Raw genomic sequence first — 20,236 nt, 5'->3', positions numbered from 1 at the left:
ATAGAATTTTTTATTGTAAATAGTTAATCCAATTTATTAGAATAATTATAAAATATAAAAGATAAAATAATAAAATAATAAAATAATTTATATTAATAGAAGTAAAATTAATAACAAAATGCGTATTTAAAAATAGTAATGAAATGCTTACAAAACTAATAGTAGATTACAATATAATTTTTTTTTGTAATTTTATTGTATTATTGTGTAGATGTTTTTTTATTAAGGTGGTTATTTTAATAATAATATTATAATATTAATAAAGAGATTCTCTTTATAATGTATACAAAGTTTTACTAATTTTATTCTATTATTTTTTTATTTAATCATTTTCATAAATTTAACTATTTTTTAAATTAAAAATAATTATTATAATACAAAAAATTGCTTACAAAATAGATAAAATTAATCTATAAAGAAATTATAAAAAAATCCGTATTCATTTTTATAATTATTTAATAATAATTTCATTATTTGTTTATTATCTTAAAAAATATACATTCTAATTATATATGTATTTTCATTAGTATTAACTAGTAAAAAACATGAGGATTATATTTTTTATTCTAACAAAGATTTATCAAACTATAAAATACTTTATACTAAAAATAATTATAAAAATAAGTAATTTGTATAATTTTTTATTATTAAATATTTATTATAAATAAGAAATTAAATTTTAAAAATATTTTAAAAAAATAAAATAGTAAAATAATTACTTTAAATTATAAAATAATTAAATTTAGATTACAATCTTTAAAAAAATGGAAATGTAATTAGTTTAATTTAAAACAACAGTTACTCAAACAATAAGTTGGAAAAAAAAAATTGTTTATACAATCGCCTTTATTTATCCATATAGATACATTTGTGTATGGAAGTTGTTATTGTTTTACCTTTTAATTAGTTTTTTATTTATTTTTTATTTAACATTGTAAAATTTACTTATTGTCATAGTTATTATATAAAAAGAACTTTCTAATTTAATAACATTTTTATTTTAATAATTACTATTATATTATATTTTTGTTTCCATAAGAAAAAGAAATGTACACACATAGAGACCCATTTGTTTTCACCGGTTTAAAGGAAATTACCTGAAAAGTAAAATTAGAAGAATTTTTGTATAACTAAAAAAAATACTTAAAGACAATTTTTTTATTTATGTTATAAATTATTGATAAAATAATAAATACACATACACAAAGTAAACACATTTTTCATTTTCACTCAATTTAAAATTATCTGTATCTTCTGTAAAGCAAATGAATTTAAAACAAATAATTTTAAAAAAAAAAATCATAAAGAGTGTGTATGATCTTGACTAGTTGAAACCTTCTAGCTTTCCATCTCTTCTCTTAGGTTTCGAAAATCCCTTTCATACAACTCTGAATTCGGTACCCTGACAATCCTAGGTATGGAGCCATGGTTCTTCTTTTCCTTGTTTTTATGCTAATTGCATTTTCGATAGATATGAGGTTTGGTTTTCTCTATGGAAATTAACAAAAACCCTCCTTTACAGTGAAACCCTAATTTTACCCCCAATAGAACTTGTTCTTGTATGTTATTTTGTACAAACTTTATGATTGAATATGTTTGTCCTTTTGATCCCAATTGTTACACGTCTTAGCCTTCCTTGCGGTGTTATAGAAAATGATTAAACTTTTAAGTCTTTAGTTCTGCTTTCATTGTAAATGAAAAGGTTCACATTATTTATAGGAATGCATACATGTGTTGAGGGAAGTAAGCGTCAGTTACCATCATGGATGATGCAGAAGGTTGGTGCCACTGCCATCCATGTGAGTGACTCTGACAATGCTGTTGAATCTAATTGCTCTATGAAAAAAGTAGACGACATTGCAGCTTATGCAACCGAGAATGATCCTAAGAGCAGACCTTCCAGGAGGAAATCAAACTTAAGAGCCAAGTGTGATGATGGAAGCCTCAGTAAGGCTACTCAAAAGAAGAAAAAAAGTGCTAAACCTATTGATAGAGATCAGAGATCTTCTACAAAGAAAAGAAAAAAATTAGAGGATCCGAGCCATGGTTGTGATGATATTTATCAAGTTCAAGCATCTAGTGATGATGCTGTGGACCTGACGGTTGAAGATTTGTTGGTGATAGCAGAACAGGTAATATTGTACTGTTCTTCTATCTATCAATATATTTTCCATATAGTTCAGTGATTATGGTATATAACCTCCCCAGTAAAAGTTGATGGTGGGGGCATTTAATATTCATTTTGCCTCTATTTGGACTTGAACTTTTTGTCTTGTGCATTCAGTGTGTCAACGAGTATGAGAACAAGGATCGAAAAGAAATATCAAGTAGACAGAGTGAATCAAAATGGGAATTTCAAGTTACACATGAAACAGGAACCACTCTTGATTCCCCTTGTGAGAAAAGAAATCCATTCTACACTAGAAAGGATGTTTTATCTAATTCTGCATCACAAACTGGTGAAGTAATTGATACGAGCACCTCTCGAATAGGTGATCCTGCCCAAGACATGCTGAACCTGTTCTTGGGGCCCTTGCTAAGTAAAACTCTTGAGAAGGAGAAGAGCAAACATATTGTTGAAAATGCCAAAATTACCCATGAGTTCACTAGGCAAAGTCAAGATGAACTTCGTGGAGAAGAAAGAGTCCCCTTAATGAAGAAAAGATACACCTTGAAAGATAAGGTGACAATGTTTCTTGAGCAAGATTTGTAGATTCGTCAAACCCAGCATATGCATATCACAGCAAAAGCAACCAGTTATTGTTCTTGCATGACCTATAACAGTAGTTTCACACCTGTGAATCATTTGATAATGTAGTGTTATCCTAGTTGGGCAAAGTCCTCTGTAATGATGTTATTGTATATAGTTCTTTATAAATGTAATCACCATGCCGGGGGGATTTTAAAACCCATCTTGACACTGCCCTTTGGGATGTTACATTAACATTACGATTATATCATATGTAGAAGAGGAGCAAGCAAGCAAGCAAAATGTCTGAGCTTTTGTATTCTCCAATGAAGACTTTATTTTTAATATTGATTGATGGAAGAAGGAAGGATGCTTAAAAATAATAATTGAAATAGTTAGGGAATATGGATGTTTATGTTTGTTTTGTTGTTTTCCAAGTAGGCCTAATGGTTGCCCTTATAAATTTTGGGGTTTGGTCAGAGAAAGGAAGGCGATTTGTAATGGTAGTTGCTGCCTAGATTGTTCTTTTGTGCCTTTTGGCTGCAGAAAAAATGCTTGCTCTTTCATGGAAAATCTTTGTCCATATACTTGCTTTTGGACTTGACTGAATTAATAGCCTTTATATATGGTTTCGGCATTTGTATTTATGCAAAGATTCCATTAACTTGCGTGGCGAGGGTGATTAACTAGCTCTTTTGTTTTAACGCATTTGTTGGATTTTTAAGCATGTTCTCGCTAGCTTTCTGAAAGGAGAATATCAAAGTTATCCTTTTTCTTCTTGTCAGGTACTTAATATTTTCCACCTTATCCCTTGAGGAGCACAATGAATCGTCCCATAACCTTCATTTTTAGAGACCTACTTGTATGTTTTTAGGTCTTCAATTTACTTCACCATTTCGACAAGCTGTGTTTTGGGGAATCTTATGAAAAAGTTCACGTGTTTGACAACATTATTGTGTCGACAACTATACGATCATATCTAATTGGTAGAAAGTGTGTTATTGTTCAAGAGTTTATGATATCAAAAGGGAAAGGCAAAAACCCCACTGAGGGACCATTTTTTTAGTTTGGTGCTTCCAAGCTCCCACCACCTTTTTTGGGGAATATCTCGTTTTCTATTTATTCGTACACATTGCATAGGAACAGAAACTTTATTTAGGTAAAAAAAAGAATATTAGAGCTGCCTCTTTTTTCTACTACTACATATGCAAAATAGTATCAGTGCCAGTTCAGTACGTAGGCATCTTAAAGTTTAAATCTTGATAGTCCAATTTTATGCCCTATTTTCTTGACATCTTCTTGAATTTGGTGTCTGTATTCTCCGAAAGTGAACTTTCTATATACAGAAGGTCCTTTGCAGCCGTTTATGACAGTATTGTTAAAAGGGCATAGGAAGTATGCTACGGAGTATCTTTCCATTTTGTCATTGGCCACAACCTTGTGCTCCACGCTTCTGTACTCATCGTTACTCCAAGCCTGTATTTGAGTTTTCCAATACAAAGACCTATTGTTAGTGGATAAACCATTGACATGTAACCGACAATTTAATAATGCTTCATAAAACCAAAGGTTTTTAGTAGAAAATCGTTGTGATCATGCATGCATCTTCTGTAGTAGGGTTGTGTCAATAATGGATGCTGCAATGGCCATTCTACCATTGATTCTATTATAGTAGTCACTGAGACTAGGTTTTAAGACTTAAGAGAAAACAACGGAGCTGTTTTGTGTAGTTTTCTTACAATTATCATTTGTTGCTTTCGAAACAGCCACAGTTTAGTTGAAGAATGATACAAATAGCCCTTTTATTCTCTTCTATATGGAATCTTGCTTCGTTGACTCATTTGCTTATAATAGAATATATTCCTTTGAAAAAAGAGGTTGGCATGCCATGCTCCATTATATGATCATTAGTTTAAGAAAGAACCCTTGAATTTGGAAATTCCTTTTTGGCACTACTGGTCATTTTCTTTTTCTCCACTATGGCTGTCGTTTAGACTTTAGAAAAATGATACATATTCATATTATTCATATTAGTCAAATGACACCTAATAATTAACTTGTTTCATTGTATGTAATACCTAATTCATTAAGTGGCAGTCAAGGTACATTCCCAACTAATACCTTTTCAGAAATGCTACATGTATTATTTTTTCTTGCACATTATCATAAAGGATAGATAAAAACAAAGAGTTGTTGTATGTATGTGTCTGATATCTGATAAGTTTTTACCTGAAAAAGGTCTCCAATGTTAACAATCAGAGCATCTGGGTTTGGTTTTACAGCAACCCATTTGGAATCTTTCATGAGTTGGAGTCCACCGACCTGATCTTGATAAAGAATTGTAAGGAAATCACTATCAGTATGAGGCACTAATCCAAAAATTTCTTCTTTAGATTTTGGGCAGCATGGATAGTGATTTAATCGCAGAAAGCATGTGCCTGCATCACACAGTTTTTCAACTGCATCTTTTGGGTAGCCCAAGTTTTGTGCTAGAATGCTTGCCAACAACCTAGACACTTCTAGCATCGCTGGTGCAAACTCATTTATTGCTTCTCTGCAGAGACAGCCAGAGTTAGAAACAAATTAACGTGCAGTGTTTGTGGGGATGAAAATCTGAAATCATGCATGCCACAACCAGAACCTTCATTCCAGACAAATATTGCTCAGAACCATCAGCTCTTGTCTCACCATCAATTTTACAAGCCAACCTGTCAAGATATGGAATAACCCGACAACTTCTTTTTTTCCCTTTAAATTACTTATTACTATTCTTCTTCTCATATTTTTAAAATATTACCATTACATAAACATAAACATAAACTCTCCTATTTTCTACTCAACACTTACCCATCAATAATAAAATAATACTTTTATTTTAAAATGAATAAAAAATTAATTTTTTTATTACATATATTACAAAGGTGTAGAAATATTATGATACTTCTGTTATTCAGAAATACTTGCTTTACACTATGTATACTTCTTTAAGGGAGTTATTGTTTAGGTAATAATATTAAGGGACGCTGTGTGAAGTTAAAACAAATTGATTTATGTATTGATATTATTAAATATTTGTTTTTTTTATGTAAAAGTTTATATTTTTTACTCCTTATTACGAGTTGAAATATATTATGACTCACAAAATAACGAGTCCCACTCTTTAGTTAACAAAGACTCGGACATGATTGAAGTTTCGATCAAATAATTAATAACTAGATGTGTATTGAAAAGTGCATTAAAGAGTTTATTATATACATAGAATCTTAAACATGTATATAATAGCATTTTTTATAATTTGAAGGGTTTGACAGATGAATATCTTAAACATATTAGTTAAAAAAATGTTATCGTGACATTATTATTATATTTTCTTACTAAAAATACCCTGAATTTCTTAACTAGTAAAAGAACTTAGTAGCATTTACCAGTTTAAGAATCTACGCGTGCGTACCCATCTTCAAATGTTTAGTTATATGAAGACAAGGGTAGCAGAGCATGTGTGCAGCGAAAATTTCAATGACATTCAGAAAGAGTAGTGTCATCTGCATTAGAAAAGTCTGAGGAGAGCCGCCAAGTGTGATTTTCTTTTTAAGGAAAAAGAAAAGGAAAGAAATTAATGACTATGTTTAATCATTTAACTCATTGTTAGTGCCATGCCTACAAATCACATTATGTATATGCACTTTAAACAGTGAAAATATATAACACTTCGAAAGAGGGTGGACTGGTGCACCCTAAGACAGACACACTTTTGTCTTTGTTCTGCATTCATTAGTCTTTTGTCATTGTTCTGTAATATTGTAATATTGCAGTGTTGTTATCAAGGATGCATTGATCACAGAAAAGGAAAGATTTCAACTAAGTAAACAATGTGAAAAGTGGAATATATATATATATATATATATATATATATTCTAAGACCAAGATACCTCAAAGAACTGAATTCACCCCAGGAAGCAGCTTCTGAGATCATTGTGAGAGGAATGTGGAATGCTTCGGACCATGAGAAATGACTTGAACGTGTAGCTGTTGGTGTCCCCCACCTATACGGGTTATTGAGAAGCCCGCAAGTGATCTTCTTCTCAAAGGGTACTTCAAACAACTTCATTTGTTCATTCCTCATTTTTCTGAGCAAGTCATGGCTTATACCATGGTTTACCACTTGGAAAAATCCCCATTCTGATGCAGCCTTGCATATTGCTGCAGTGCAAGCCTTTTTGTCTCTCTCATTAGAACTTTTGAGAGCACCAAGGTCTATAAGAGGTAGGTCACATGCATCCACTGCAGAAGGGTTTTGAAGATTAAAACTTTTAGCCTGTTTGGGTTCTGCAGAGTTTCTGACAAGTGCTCCATAATGGTGCATGAGTGGTGGGTTTGATTGTATCATTGTTGAAGCAAAAGTAGTTGTGTGGGAAAGAGGGTGGTGAAGGAGATGAAGTGATTGTATTGTGATTGTGATTGCATTTATATGGTTGAATTGGAGAGTGGAGACAGAGTGGTCTAGAAAGTCCTGAAATGGACAATAAGTGAGGACAAACATGGGTGTCCAGATGATGACAAATGTCAGAAGGACACCAATTTGGAACTCTCTCTCACAGGCCATGGCTTCAACCGATACTCTAAAATATTCATGGCAAGGAAGTTGCCATATAACAACGAAAAAGGGTTCAAACCTAACTTCACCTTTTGACTTTGTTCATTACACAAAAAATAAATGGTTCTAGTCAGCATTAGCCTCAACTTAGAATCACTAACGATGATATACATACACAAACTTGCGGTTTATGTGCACTTTTGACCATTATGAACGAGTATAGACAGAAAACAAGAATGACAAACAGGATGTTCCAACACTAGTGCAAAAATATGAAAGTTGCATTGTCCTTTAGTAGTTAAGAGTCTTATCATTCTTAAACTCAATGTTCTGTGACATCTATTGACATGTTTAAGGTTGCTTCTGGTTCAAATAAAGTGAATTTAAGTTTCATATTAAATAAAAATAAGAAAATTATATATAAAAAAGAAGACTCGTTACATTGTATATGGATTAGAGTGATGTATTTTTAGTTTATATACAATATTGTATTAACGATTGATAACATATTTGTGTTTTGGTTACTACTTCCCCGACTTTTCGCTGATAAATAATATTTAGTAGGTGTTGTAATATTATATATACAAATACTTTGAATAACATTGAGATAGAAGTCATTTATATACTTAAATTTAACATGATAACTTATTATTATGATACTCGTTCAATCTAGACCTATCAAGTGTTGGGAGAAGTGTTGTGGTACGAGGTGAATCAATTCTTTTGTAACAATAGCTCAACATAGAAGTTAGATAAGTCAAATTACAATTGGATCGTGACATTATATATAAAGAGTTTTACTCAATTATAACTTTTTTTTAGTGATAAATATTAGATTCAATAATTAATATTAGAACATACGTTACAAGTTAATTTTTATAATATGTTAAAAAATTGTTGTATGTTGCATCAATTATCGTATGATGAAAATTACAATCAATTTGTGGCGACTTGGATTGTTGGAACTATAGTTTTTTTTACTTAAAGTTGAGTTTTTTATCTACTTTAAAAAATATATTTTTTCTAGGGTTATGCAAGACATGTAAAATGGTAATTATTATTGTCAAATAGACTAAAAATTTAGCCTTCTAAGTCCTTGTTTAATCTATTCTTGGATCCTAAAAACATACTTATTGATAATAGTATACTTTTGAAAAAAGAAAAGTAGAGTAAGCCACTAATTTTAAATTTGAATTTTGGAGACAAACTTCGTAAACAAAAAAAAAAACTTAGGACTTTGTCAGGAGACAAGAAAATACAAGTAATATATCTAAAATGAAGGAACATATTATTTATGAGTGCAAAGTACTTATCAAACTCAGACAATTTTATAGTACTGGTAGTGAATGTTGAACTTTAAAGAGACAACAGAAAAAGTGAGTAGCAAAAATGAGATGGGTGTGTTATCATACAACACAACACAAATTTCACAATGGTCATATTTGTGAAAATAGTGGTGTAGATTGAAGAAAAAAAACTGAAAAAGACAACTTGGACAAGAACCAAAAAAGCCACAGGAGATTCCAATGATAAAAGTAGAATGTATAATTTTTAGCCTTGTAGAAATGATGAGAGGAGACAAAAAAAACTTTAGAGAAAGTAATTATGATAATAAATAATTTTAAAACTTTGGTTTTTAATATAAATGAATATATTTATGTGATCCATGTAGCCAACATCAACTATTGGGATAAGACTACATGTGATGTCAAAAGAACTTTTCAGAAGTTGGATGAGTTAAAATGAAGGAAAATTACGACCGTTTCATACTATATTATTACAACCAAAAAGAAAAGCAACATTAATCACACAAATTACGAAAGAATATGAAATTTACTTTCTTGTGGAAAATTTCCAACCACCATTTGAGTGTCAAAGTTGCAAAGGTTTTATGCTTGTCCATTACGTTAAAATATTCAGTTATCTGCTAGATACGAAATTAAAGTTTGTTTACTACAATGAAAAATATTCTGCAGTAACATTGTGAGATTTGTAATATGGCTTGGGATACTAGGACACTAATTAAGAACTAGTACTAAAAATACATGACATGAAATACAAAAACACTTATGACTTATTTTTTAATCTGTATGATAAATATTTGTCTAAGTTAAACGAATGATGAGTGAAGATAAGGTGATGAATGTAGAAGCGAAGGAAGATAGAAAATGGTGTAAATAATGATTTAGTTTCACACATTACACAACAGGTATCAAGAGTTAAATATGATAATTACTTAAATTTGAAGTCGATGGCAAACTAGAATATAGATCTACAAATAGTTGGTATGGCATGAGAAAAACACCTGCACTCTGGAATCCATAACGGTGCATTCATCTCAAACCATTGTTATATTAATTGCTTTCCTATTTTCTCTCCTTTTTCTTTGCAAGGAAAATGTTTTGTTTATACAACAGGAGTTGCAAGGCTTCCTTCAAAAGAAACAAATAAAGGAGGGAGCAATAAGATGAATGATGGATGGATTAGAAAGTGTGGAAAGTTCTGAGATCCTCAATGCTTTGTACCACCAAAAACAGTTGTTGCAGCTAACACTCTCTACACTCATCATCATGCACTTTCATTGCCAAATCTGAGTGGACTCAGCACTCTGCCAGCTTCATTTTGTCAACGTACAATAAACCAATCAACTTTCATGTCACATATTCTATACTTCAATTTACAAATACTACATATCATCAAATAGTATTGCATTTTAGGATAGCCATTGTAGAAATTTAATTTCTTTTTTGTGAAGTTTTATACAAGGAATGAGTTAAGTTTAGCAAGAGCTTACCTATGTTCTATTAGGCAAAATACTGCTAGCAAGATCGTCGTTGATGGCGACAGGCAGTGGTGGCATTTGGCTCATAATCCCAGGCATCCCTCTCATACTGCACAAAATTAAGTGAACTTCACAATGTTGTTAGATATCAAAACCAAATTAAGAGTTACAAAACATTAACAGCAAAGTGAGTAAATGTTCACATACTCATTAAGAATGGTATTAATATTGTGCCTAGTGTGGCAAAAGAGGTCGATGTTATCCTGCAACTGTTTGACAAAGAAAACTATCATTATCACATTTAAATGCACCATAAATATAATGACAATGTGAGAACGAAGTCATAAAGTTGTCGATGAATGTCATTAGCAAATTGAAGCAGAGAGCCTACGGAATTTGGAAAATGCATGAGAGTAATTCCATTCATTAAGAAGTTTAATTAAAGTAAGGAGACAGACAAAAACAATTATATCACCATCTTATATGAAGTATCAAACTAGACTCCAATAACATGACTGACGATGACTTTTTAATGCCACAGGTGAATGTGATGCTTTTCTGCTATTACTGATAAATTATCCGTCCATCATAAAATTGAGGCAGGTGAAATGCCACATAGAGTTAATATTTCAGGCCTACAATTTGTTGAACACGAAGATTTTCCTTACTAGTGGAGTGCATAAAATCACCAGCTGCAACAGTATTTATAAACAAATAAAAAACTAAAACACGTGACCATTGAGGTAGCATGTGACCATTGAGCTATTTACCTTGTAAGTAGACAAATTGGCAGTGATTTGATTAAAAGCTTGAGCATTCTGCTCCATGAGTTGCTTCAAAGGACTACAAATTCCTGATTGCTCATAAGGAAAAAATATTTTATGAAAACAGGAACACTGATTCTAGTGACAAAACAAGAGATACCATAAGAGCTAACGAGGGGGAACTATTCTACTTTATGCTGACAATATAAATCAATAGGGTTTTGTACATAAATTTTCAAAGATGAACAGTGACAAACAAAAATCTTTTAATTCCATTTACCTAACAGAATAACAGAATGACAAAACTAAAAGCTACCACAACTTCATCAAAATATAACAGAACACTAACTGAACAGAGTTACACAGTAGCCTACCAAAAAGATATGCCACCAATAAAGAAATGTACAATTTTTTTTCTTCTTTAGATTAGCATAGATAAAGCTGGCTTGCCAACAGGGATAAAGGGCATTGAACTGGTTTCACCACAATTTGGGGACAACTTAAGACCACGTCAGACTCTAACTATTGTATTTGATATTTGATGCAATAAGTATTAGTGATCAAAGTTTCTGGATTCATGATTAGTAATTAGGATAGTAATGTAAGATATTAGAGTTTAACACCATGTTTGAACTGTTTTCAAAAACTTATTTTCGATAATTAAAAAACAATAAAATCCTTTTAAAAGATCCATTTCACTCTAAAAATATTAAAAACAGTTAATGTATTTTAACTCAGGGATGAAATGTGTTTACATACATAGATTATTGGGTTGACAGTCAAGAGCTAAATTTTAGTTTTAGCTGAAAAAAATGTTTAAAAATGATGAATAATATGGTTACACACAAGAAATAGAAAATGATAACAACTTAAATATTAATTGATACTTCACATGATTTTTGTAAGAAAATTATATACTAACCATCATATTGTATCCGTTGACTTTGGTCCATATGGTGTGACATGCGAGAATATGTAGCCATGGTTGGAGGCAGAGTCGAATGTAAATTTGACTTTGATGCTAACTCCACAGGCTTATCCTGAAGAAGCAGGACTTTAGAATACTGGTTCTTCAATCAACATTAGATCCTAAAGACATTATTGATTCAATATATCAAAACTGGAATCCCATTTATGGGATGCAACGTAATCATATTTTGTTATTTACTTCGAGTTATCAACATCCTTGACAAGATAGTTAAGCAGGTTGAGAGAACTCAAAGCAACTTATTTTACACTACAGTATGTTTGGACAGAAACAACATTAACAGGGAATTTGCTAATGATTACCCTGAGTGCATTGGTAATAGATAATAGAAAATAATAAATTAAATGGTCAGATGTTTAAATCTTGGGTACCCAAAAATATTTAATATTTTTATTCTTTAAGTGCTTAGGTTAGGATGACTTACTGCATGTTATTAAATGCTTCTTCAGCAGTGGATAGCATGACCTTGATTGCATATGAAAGGTAGAAAAAAATACAAAATTTAATACCAAGGGGATAATTTAGGATGGACAAACATGGGCTACAGGTTTGAATCCTAACCAAGAGTCCGAAACAATTTACCTTCTTTGTCCCAATACTTGCCTTTGACTGGATCGGGGCAATGGATTAGTCAAAGAAGCTAGCCCACATACCACTTTACCACAATACCCAAGAGAATGCCAAAATTTACTCGAGAACTGAATATGATATGATGGAATTATTATATCTAGAGAGATTGACTTCCAGTTTTTGATTCTATGGTACAGACTAGAGTTTTAGCATATGCACCGCCCAAGATAAATGTTCATTTTTTAGTTAAGTTGAGATAACTAAAAACAAGTTTTCTAGTCTAACCAAATCAGATAAGGTGCATAAGAAAATAATAAAACAGCTAATCTAATCTCCACAGTAGCTACAATCTAGGCTAATCTCAACATATTTAAAGGGAAGTGTGTGTGAATTTTAATCAACAAATTGCATATAAAATGAGGCAACTTGGTATAATACGTAAGTATTGGGGATCTTATGCATGGATAAAACTAGGGATGATGCAAAGGTAGGCAGACATGAGAGGATTCATAATAGAAATTTCATTTTTCAATGTTGAGTTTAATATGAATTTTCATACATCTTCAAATTTAGAGGTCAAATATGTTTGAATTTTTTCTAAACAAAAAATATATTTGAAATCCAAGACTTTCATGATACATAAAATATCCAGTACAGAATCGGGGGAAATTACTTAAGATTAATTTCAAAACGTTTCAACACACTAAATTACAAGAAACAAAGCATGTATATACTAACTTCCAGATCTCAAGTACCTTTCTGTTATGGACCTTCTTTCCCAGATTGTGTTCTTCTGATTTCCTTCGCTTTCTCTGCAAAATATTTTAACTGTACTTTAAGCCTCCATAACAGGTGTAAAGGAGCAAGCTACATAAAGAAATACCCAAGTCCAATCTTAACACTATGTTCATAAAGTGCACAACTTCCTATTTTCTGTATAAAATTTAATACAGAACCCTAATCACTTTTCAACTTTTACATGAAAAGGTAAAGGGCAAGGAAAGTTAACTCGGTTTATTTTATTAAAAGTCCATTTGATCATGAGATGAAACATAACCTTTAAATAGGGTTCTAAATTGTGACCACCAGTGGCAATTGCAGCCACAACAACCATATTTTGGCCAAATTGAAAGTTCCATCAGAGCTTTATTTTCCTGCAATTGCTTGAACTGCTACCATGACAACACCCAAAATCTAAAACCCTGCCTTTTAAACCAGTGATATCATTATCGCTATACAACACTTTAGCTACACAACCATGCGAAAACTTGAGCCATTACAACAATGCCAAAAACTAAGGTGTAGGAGGAACCGACAAGACAAGTAAATTACTAAATTTTGAATGCATCGGGAAAAGGAAGTTCCACTATGCATGTTCAACTTTCAAGTAATCAATCACAACATATTCAAGTGATTTCAAATTAATTTTTTTTTTCTTCTATAGTTTGGTATAAACAAGTAACATAATTGGCAGCAATAAAAAATGGAGCTTGGAGAAACTATTGAAAGAAAAAGTGCTTACTGTCAACCATCTACACCTCAAAGCAACATCTCGAACAGTTTTATCAGGCAACAGGGCAGCAATTTTGATATACCTCATGATACTTGGTTCATCAGCATATCTGGTCGCAAAACGGAAGAAGAATCACAAACAACTCAGGACATATAAACTACATAATGAGAATACCAGCTCTTTAACATAAAATATATCGCACAACAACAAATTCAGCATAGCCACTACAACCCATGTAATTCTAGAGAAAAGATAAATGGTTTATTGGTTCAATAGTGAAGGGGGTAGGATTTTGATAGATGGTTAGAAGATGAGATTACTACTATACCCTTTCAGTGAACAAATAAAACCATTAAGCCCGAGTAGTCAAATTTGGAATAATTTAGTCAACACAATTCACAAACTTCTAGTATTTTTCCCTCCCTTGTAAATTCCGTACTAGTGGAGAGCAGGGATACGGGGGGGCACTTATTCCCCCTCCATTTCTACTTCCATCCAGACAATGTAAGCAATTAGCAAAGAAAAAAATAGTTAGCATCATTTTAACTAGGAATTAAAGTGTCAAACAAAATAAAAACAGCATTTGGAGATTGAAAATATCATTATCAGAGAAATAAAGATTGTAGTTCACAGATACAAAGAAAGACAGCGTGTTTGCTTTATATTTTATGAAATGGCTTAGGGATAGACAGCATGATTATTTCACTGATAAAAAGGGGGGGCAACAGCAATTGCTTCATCTGACAAAAAAAAAAAAAAAATCATGGGCATCTAAGATTCGAAATTATTATCATCATGAGAAAGTAAATTGAAAATGAGCTACCGTGGACCAATGCAACACAGAGGAGCCATAATGACCAGGGTAAAATAAAAAGCTAAAAAAGACCTGACCTGGCCAAAACAAACAACTTACTTGGCAAGGCCTTCCTCCAATCTGTACTGCTCATCAACAGACCACTCAACAGCTAAACCTGTGTCATGCTTCAATCCTGGAACCGAATCGAGAAGAAGCGAAGAACTTGATGGGTTACCGGCTTGACTCATGACAGGATTACTGTTAATGATGGTTGAATTCCCAGAATATATCATCCCAGATGAACTACTTAGCCCAAAATAATTACCCATTGGAACCATCTCTGACAGGCGGTTAATAGCAACACCAGGCTGGAATGATATGGCCCGCCTGTTAAAAACAGAATCTATATCTTCACTGTGAAATCCAGCGTTTGACTCTGCCGCCATCCTTACCCCTTTCTTACCAAACAACTTCCCCAAAAATCACCTTAAGCCACAACTAGTACCAACAGCCATCTTCAAGCCAAAACAACAGCGCCAATTCACCGATTCAGAGCACCCTCTAAGATCAAAATCATTCAGATTCCATATATATTAAAAGCAAAAAAGGAAATACCCAACAGGAATCAGAGGCGAAATACCCAGAAAAGGTTCAATATTTAGTTGATGAAGGCGACTTGGTGACACCCCAGAAGAAGCAACCAGAAATCCCACAATCAAAATCCCCAAAAAATCAGACTTTAGCTCAGAAATGGAGATCCCAGAAAAGTAAAGAGTGACCCAGAAGACAAGACCTGAAGTGAAATCCCAGACAAACCCAAGTCAGTGTTTAGAAAAGAGAAGAAAGGTTCATCTCGAAGAGAGTCAATTATAGAGCTACAAAGCAAAGGAAAACGATAAAAGCCCTAATAACAGCAAATCAGACGTGTCGTAACAGAACAACAGGGAGTGGATAGAGAGAGAGAGAGAGAGTGATACCTTTTTTGTAGCAACTTTCCGACCGAAGCCTAGTTGGTTGTGGTGACGGTAGTGCCTTTTTTTCTCTCTCTCTCTTTCTCTCACTAACACTACGCTACAATGCTATCACTGCACTACCATTTGGCATTTGCTACTTTCTTTCTGGGTTGCGGGGTACGCTGCTTTGCGTTGTGACACACACACACACTCTCTTTCCCTCTCGAGAGAGACAAGAGATGGCTTAGAGCTCCGCCAACAGGGAAGCAGAGAAAGGGAAAAAAAGGAAAATCTAGTTTTATTTTTCAAATAATTTTCCTCTGTTTTATACATAAAATTATATAAAAAAAAAAAGAAAAGAAAGAAAGAAAGATAATAACGGATGGTTGTGGATCTTGGAATTCAGCAACAGTGCGAATCCCAATAAGCATTTGATGCTGATCATTGTGGACTCCACCTCTCCTTTCTGCTTAATTTTTCTGCTAATTTATCTTTTATCATTTGTTTTCTTATGCAAAGTATGAATGTTATTTTATACAAAAGCACAGCCATTAAGTACATTCATCCTATGCAAAGACAACATCCAGTCACAATCCCATTCAATTTTAATATTACATGCTTCATCAAATTAACTACAACAACTAGGGTATTTATGCAACACAATACTAATCTCTTTTCCTAATTAATCTCACTATTTTCTATCATATTATTACAGATGCACTGTATTTATCAATTTTATTAATTCTAAACACGTTTTAATACTCATCTTATTAGTTGTCATACACATTATAAAATGTAATGTTTAAGTAAAATACAAGTCATGGATTTAAATATAGAAGCAGAAGTATACATATATATCCTAACAGATAAGAATACAGTGCTGAAATTATTACTCATAGAGACCTGAATTTAAATAGAGATATTTTTTAAAATATAAATAGAAAAACATAAAAACTACAACTTCTATGATCCCTATGTTGAGAATTGTCAAACCACTAATCATCGTTATCAATGAGGTCCTCCCACTTCCCATGTTGGGCTAGACACATGTGCACTTTCATCTACGAATAGTTTGAAAATTCTGCCAAGGAATTCCGTAACAGCAAAAGGAACGAATACTTTATTTAACAGAAATTCACTCTAATTATTTAAAACAAAACGAAAAAAAAAATGTAGAAATTTGTTAGGTCTATAAGAAGAAGGTTTACCACGAGACACAAATATCAAAGAGATCTGGATCCAATCATACAAGAGATTGATATTACTGTGTATTCAAAATCTTAAAATAATGGATTAACGAGTCTTTTATATTTAAAAAATATTTTTTAACAATTTTTTTACAATCGTCTATGTACTAACCTATAATTGATCCATTTCAAATATACGAACCAATAAAATAATAACACATAGTTTATTGTCAAAAAATTATTAAAAAAAATTATTAATATATCATAGTATTTCATATTTATAACATAGTACTTAGACTTACGCTTGAATTCAAAAACATTTTCAAGCCTCAAATGATATATTCTCTGTAGTGACTAGCCAGTCAGTAGCAACCTCATTTGATTACGAAATTTCACAACATACCCTGCATCAGGTTTGACAGCAATTCTCATTGTTTTACTTCATATTTTATCCTTGTTGAGTTTTCATTTGTTTCCACAAACATGTTGCACAGAATATCTCAAAACTAACCATCACAGCACAAAGACAAGTAAAAACTAAAAGCAACTACGAAAACCAACACAAACCGTGTCCATACTTAGGCGTTTAAGAATAAAATACTCTTTCAATTTGCAGAGGAAGCCCATGCTTAACAAATACGTCAGCAACTTTAATTGCTTCCCAAAAGAACATGCATCCAAATCGATTCTTCTCCTTGCTAAAGTTTAGTTTTTTAAGCCTTGTTCATTAACTTCAAAACGTAAAAATCTCACTTTTTTTTACTGTGACGGTTATTTGTTATATATCACACCAGAGCAAAATCATATGAAGAAACAAACAGTTTAAAACTTATGCATTCGTAAAAAAAGTTGTTTATAAACAGTGATTATAGTATAGTAAACTCCTTGAGAAAGCGCAAACATTATTAAAACTATCAGATTTAAAGTTGTCTGCTTCAGGAACCGGTTGTTTTGTGGGGATAACGTACGTTCTAAACAAGATTTCAGGAGATGTCATGAGATTATATAGTTTTATAAGAAGAAAAAAATGAGATTTATGTCGGGCTCTGAAAGATTATGACAAGACAATGGTATCGTGAGTTGTGAAATGTAATGAAACACACTAACATGATATTAAGATTTGATTTGAAACGGGAAAACATAGGTTTGTTTTGGAGTGTGAAGGTGTAATAGAACTGGGTAGATGTTTATCGATTGGGTCCAAAGGCAATGGGTCCCTAACTTCTGGGAACCTCTTTATTGCAACGTGACAGCATCATCTGTTCTGTGCACACACACACACACACCAACCTAACAAACCATCTTCCTTCACATTTCACACTTCACACTCACGACAACCTTCGTTTTGGCACCATGTTGCTGCCAAGAGGACGAGAGACCCTTCTGCTTGTCGCTGTTTTTTCTTCATCATTCATACAACTTTGTTTTTAACTATTTTGTTTAACTCATCGTCATCATTGGTTCGGCTTGTTGTACAAAATTAATGGAGGAATCAAATTATTATTTTGGTTAACTCGTCATAATGGAAAAAAGAAAATTAATTATTGTTTTGTTCTCGATTTTTTTTGTATTTATTCGGTGTTCCTATTTTTTTTTTTAAATTAAGAGTCATTTTGTGTTAAATAGATTTGCTTTAGCTTTTTTTTTCCTTATTTTTCTATAAACATGTTAATGTATATTTAAAAATGTCTCGTGTTTTTGTCATATTTTTGTTTTTTTTCTTTAAATATTTTTAACATATCAAAGATTAGTATTGTTATTATTATAATGTGACACGACATTACTCCAAATATAGGAAAAAACCTTAAAGAAAATAAAAATAATATAACATTTACAAATATAACATTTACAAAAGTAATATTAATGTCATTAAAAAATATTAACAATATTTACGAAAGTAACATTAGTATCGTTTATACAAATCTAATGAAAGTTATTGTATTAAATTGATTTATCATCTAATAAAATTTAATTCAACAAAATAAAATTAGAAAATCAATCTAGAAAGGAAAACAAAAATAGTAATTAAATATTAAAAAATAAAGAATTTTAAACAATAGAAAAATAAACAGATTTGGTGTTGGCATTTATCTTAATAACACCGATGAAAAAAATATATAAAAATGGTGAAAATGTTTTAAAAATATATAAAATAAAGTATTTTTTTATATATTTTAATATGCGTTCTCTCTTTATTATCTATCGTGTAAGTGATTTTAATATTAATTGTGATTTTTATCAGAAAATTACAAATTCTATTTTTAAAAAATAAAAACTAGCTGTGGGTGAATATAATCCATAGCAGAAATATATTAATAAATAATAAATTTCGTATGCAAAACGCAAGGTTCACTGAAGAATGGGTTTAGGTAAGAGCAAAAGTTGATGGCACGAAGATGATTCTAGAAGGCTTTGCTTTTGCTTCCTTTGTATCCAAAGCAACATAATATGGAAATTAAGATAAATGATACCATGATGCTGCTTTAGATTTCCTAAAATTAAATGGATTTCAAGTTTTTTAATAAATGTATTCAATTATGATATTATATGCTATTTTCTTTTTTTTTATAACGATGACAAATAAAATTATAATAATAAATAAAATAATTTTTATTCAAAGTTTAATATTCTTACTCCAATAAATTCTTCGTTTTAGGAACATGAATCATATGCTTTATGTCAACTCGTTGAATTTAACATCGATATTAGAAACAATAAGAATATTAAATTTGATAGATATGTGTATACTATACTATTTTTCAATGAAAATTTTTACTTTATGGATATTTTTATTTTAATTTCTTACGAGTTATTAAGGTGAAACTTCCATTATTGATAAACAGTACAAGTTAACCTTGAAATATTATGTCTGAATCTTGACATTCTATCATTCAATAAAATTATTTAAAAAAATATGGTCTCTTGAGATATTTTTACCAAATAATTTTTATTCATGATTTTATAATTTAATAAATTTTAAAGAAATATTATTCAAACATAAACTTTTAAGAATAAAAATAGAAAGAGACGTGAAATATAATAAATCAGGTGATGGAGATAGATGGTCATAATAAGGATGTATAAATTGTTATAAATAACACATCAATTTTGACTAGTATTGCATTTGTTTCATTTTATTTGACATTTATGATTTTTAAACATAAATAAATAAATTATACCTCAGAGATTTTTAACACTATTTAAAATCATTATTTCATATATATATATATATATATATATATATATATATATATAATCAACTTAAGCTCACTAATTTATTTTAAAATATTTTTATTATCAATTATTTTGTCTGAAAAACCATTAAAATCAAATAAAAAAAAGTCAAATTCACTGAAGATTAAAAAAAAAATTGAAATGTAATTGGTATCTATAAATGTTA

The 20,236-nt window shown here is 31.1% G+C and overlaps 3 protein-coding genes across 3 annotated transcripts; 1 reads left to right on the top strand and 2 right to left on the bottom strand.

Moving 5' to 3' along the window:
- Positions 1-1,296: 1,296 nt before the first annotated feature.
- On the top strand, positions 1,297-3,034 carry LOC124840976 (uncharacterized). Its single transcript, XM_047317135.2, has 3 exons — positions 1,297-1,415; positions 1,720-2,132; positions 2,285-3,034. The coding sequence occupies exons 2-3, from the start codon at positions 1,722-1,724 to the stop codon at positions 2,711-2,713; spliced, it is 840 nt and encodes a 279-aa protein (XP_047173091.1). The 5' UTR covers positions 1,297-1,415; positions 1,720-1,721; the 3' UTR covers positions 2,714-3,034.
- A 347-nt stretch (positions 3,035-3,381) lies between these two features.
- Positions 3,382-7,292, bottom strand: LOC124840975 (gibberellin 2-beta-dioxygenase 8-like). The gene is made up of 3 exons (XM_047317134.2): positions 6,619-7,292; positions 4,919-5,243; positions 3,382-4,165 (listed from the first exon to the last, which is right to left on the bottom strand). Exons 1-3 carry the CDS (start codon positions 7,290-7,292, stop codon positions 3,935-3,937), a joined length of 1,230 nt encoding a protein of 409 aa, XP_047173090.2. The 3' UTR covers positions 3,382-3,934.
- Positions 7,293-9,440: 2,148 nt separating this feature from the next.
- On the bottom strand, positions 9,441-15,953 carry LOC124840954 (uncharacterized). The gene is made up of 10 exons (XM_047317107.2): positions 15,674-15,953; positions 15,337-15,489; positions 14,814-15,257; positions 13,910-14,009; positions 13,143-13,199; positions 11,752-11,869; positions 10,836-10,918; positions 10,273-10,334; positions 10,078-10,174; positions 9,441-9,898 (listed from the first exon to the last, which is right to left on the bottom strand). Exons 3-9 carry the CDS (start codon positions 15,140-15,142, stop codon positions 10,078-10,080), a joined length of 846 nt encoding a protein of 281 aa, XP_047173063.1. The 5' UTR covers positions 15,143-15,257; positions 15,337-15,489; positions 15,674-15,953; the 3' UTR covers positions 9,441-9,898.
- Positions 15,954-20,236: the final 4,283 nt, after the last annotated feature.

This window comes from Vigna umbellata, chromosome 3, assembly GCF_029865625.1.
Source record: "Vigna umbellata cultivar VRB3 chromosome 3, Vumbellata_1.0, whole genome shotgun sequence".
NCBI lineage: Eukaryota > Viridiplantae > Streptophyta > Magnoliopsida > Fabales > Fabaceae > Vigna > Vigna umbellata.
Note: the sequence above shows the minus strand (reverse complement) of the source record. Positions and strands in the feature narration are given on the sequence as shown.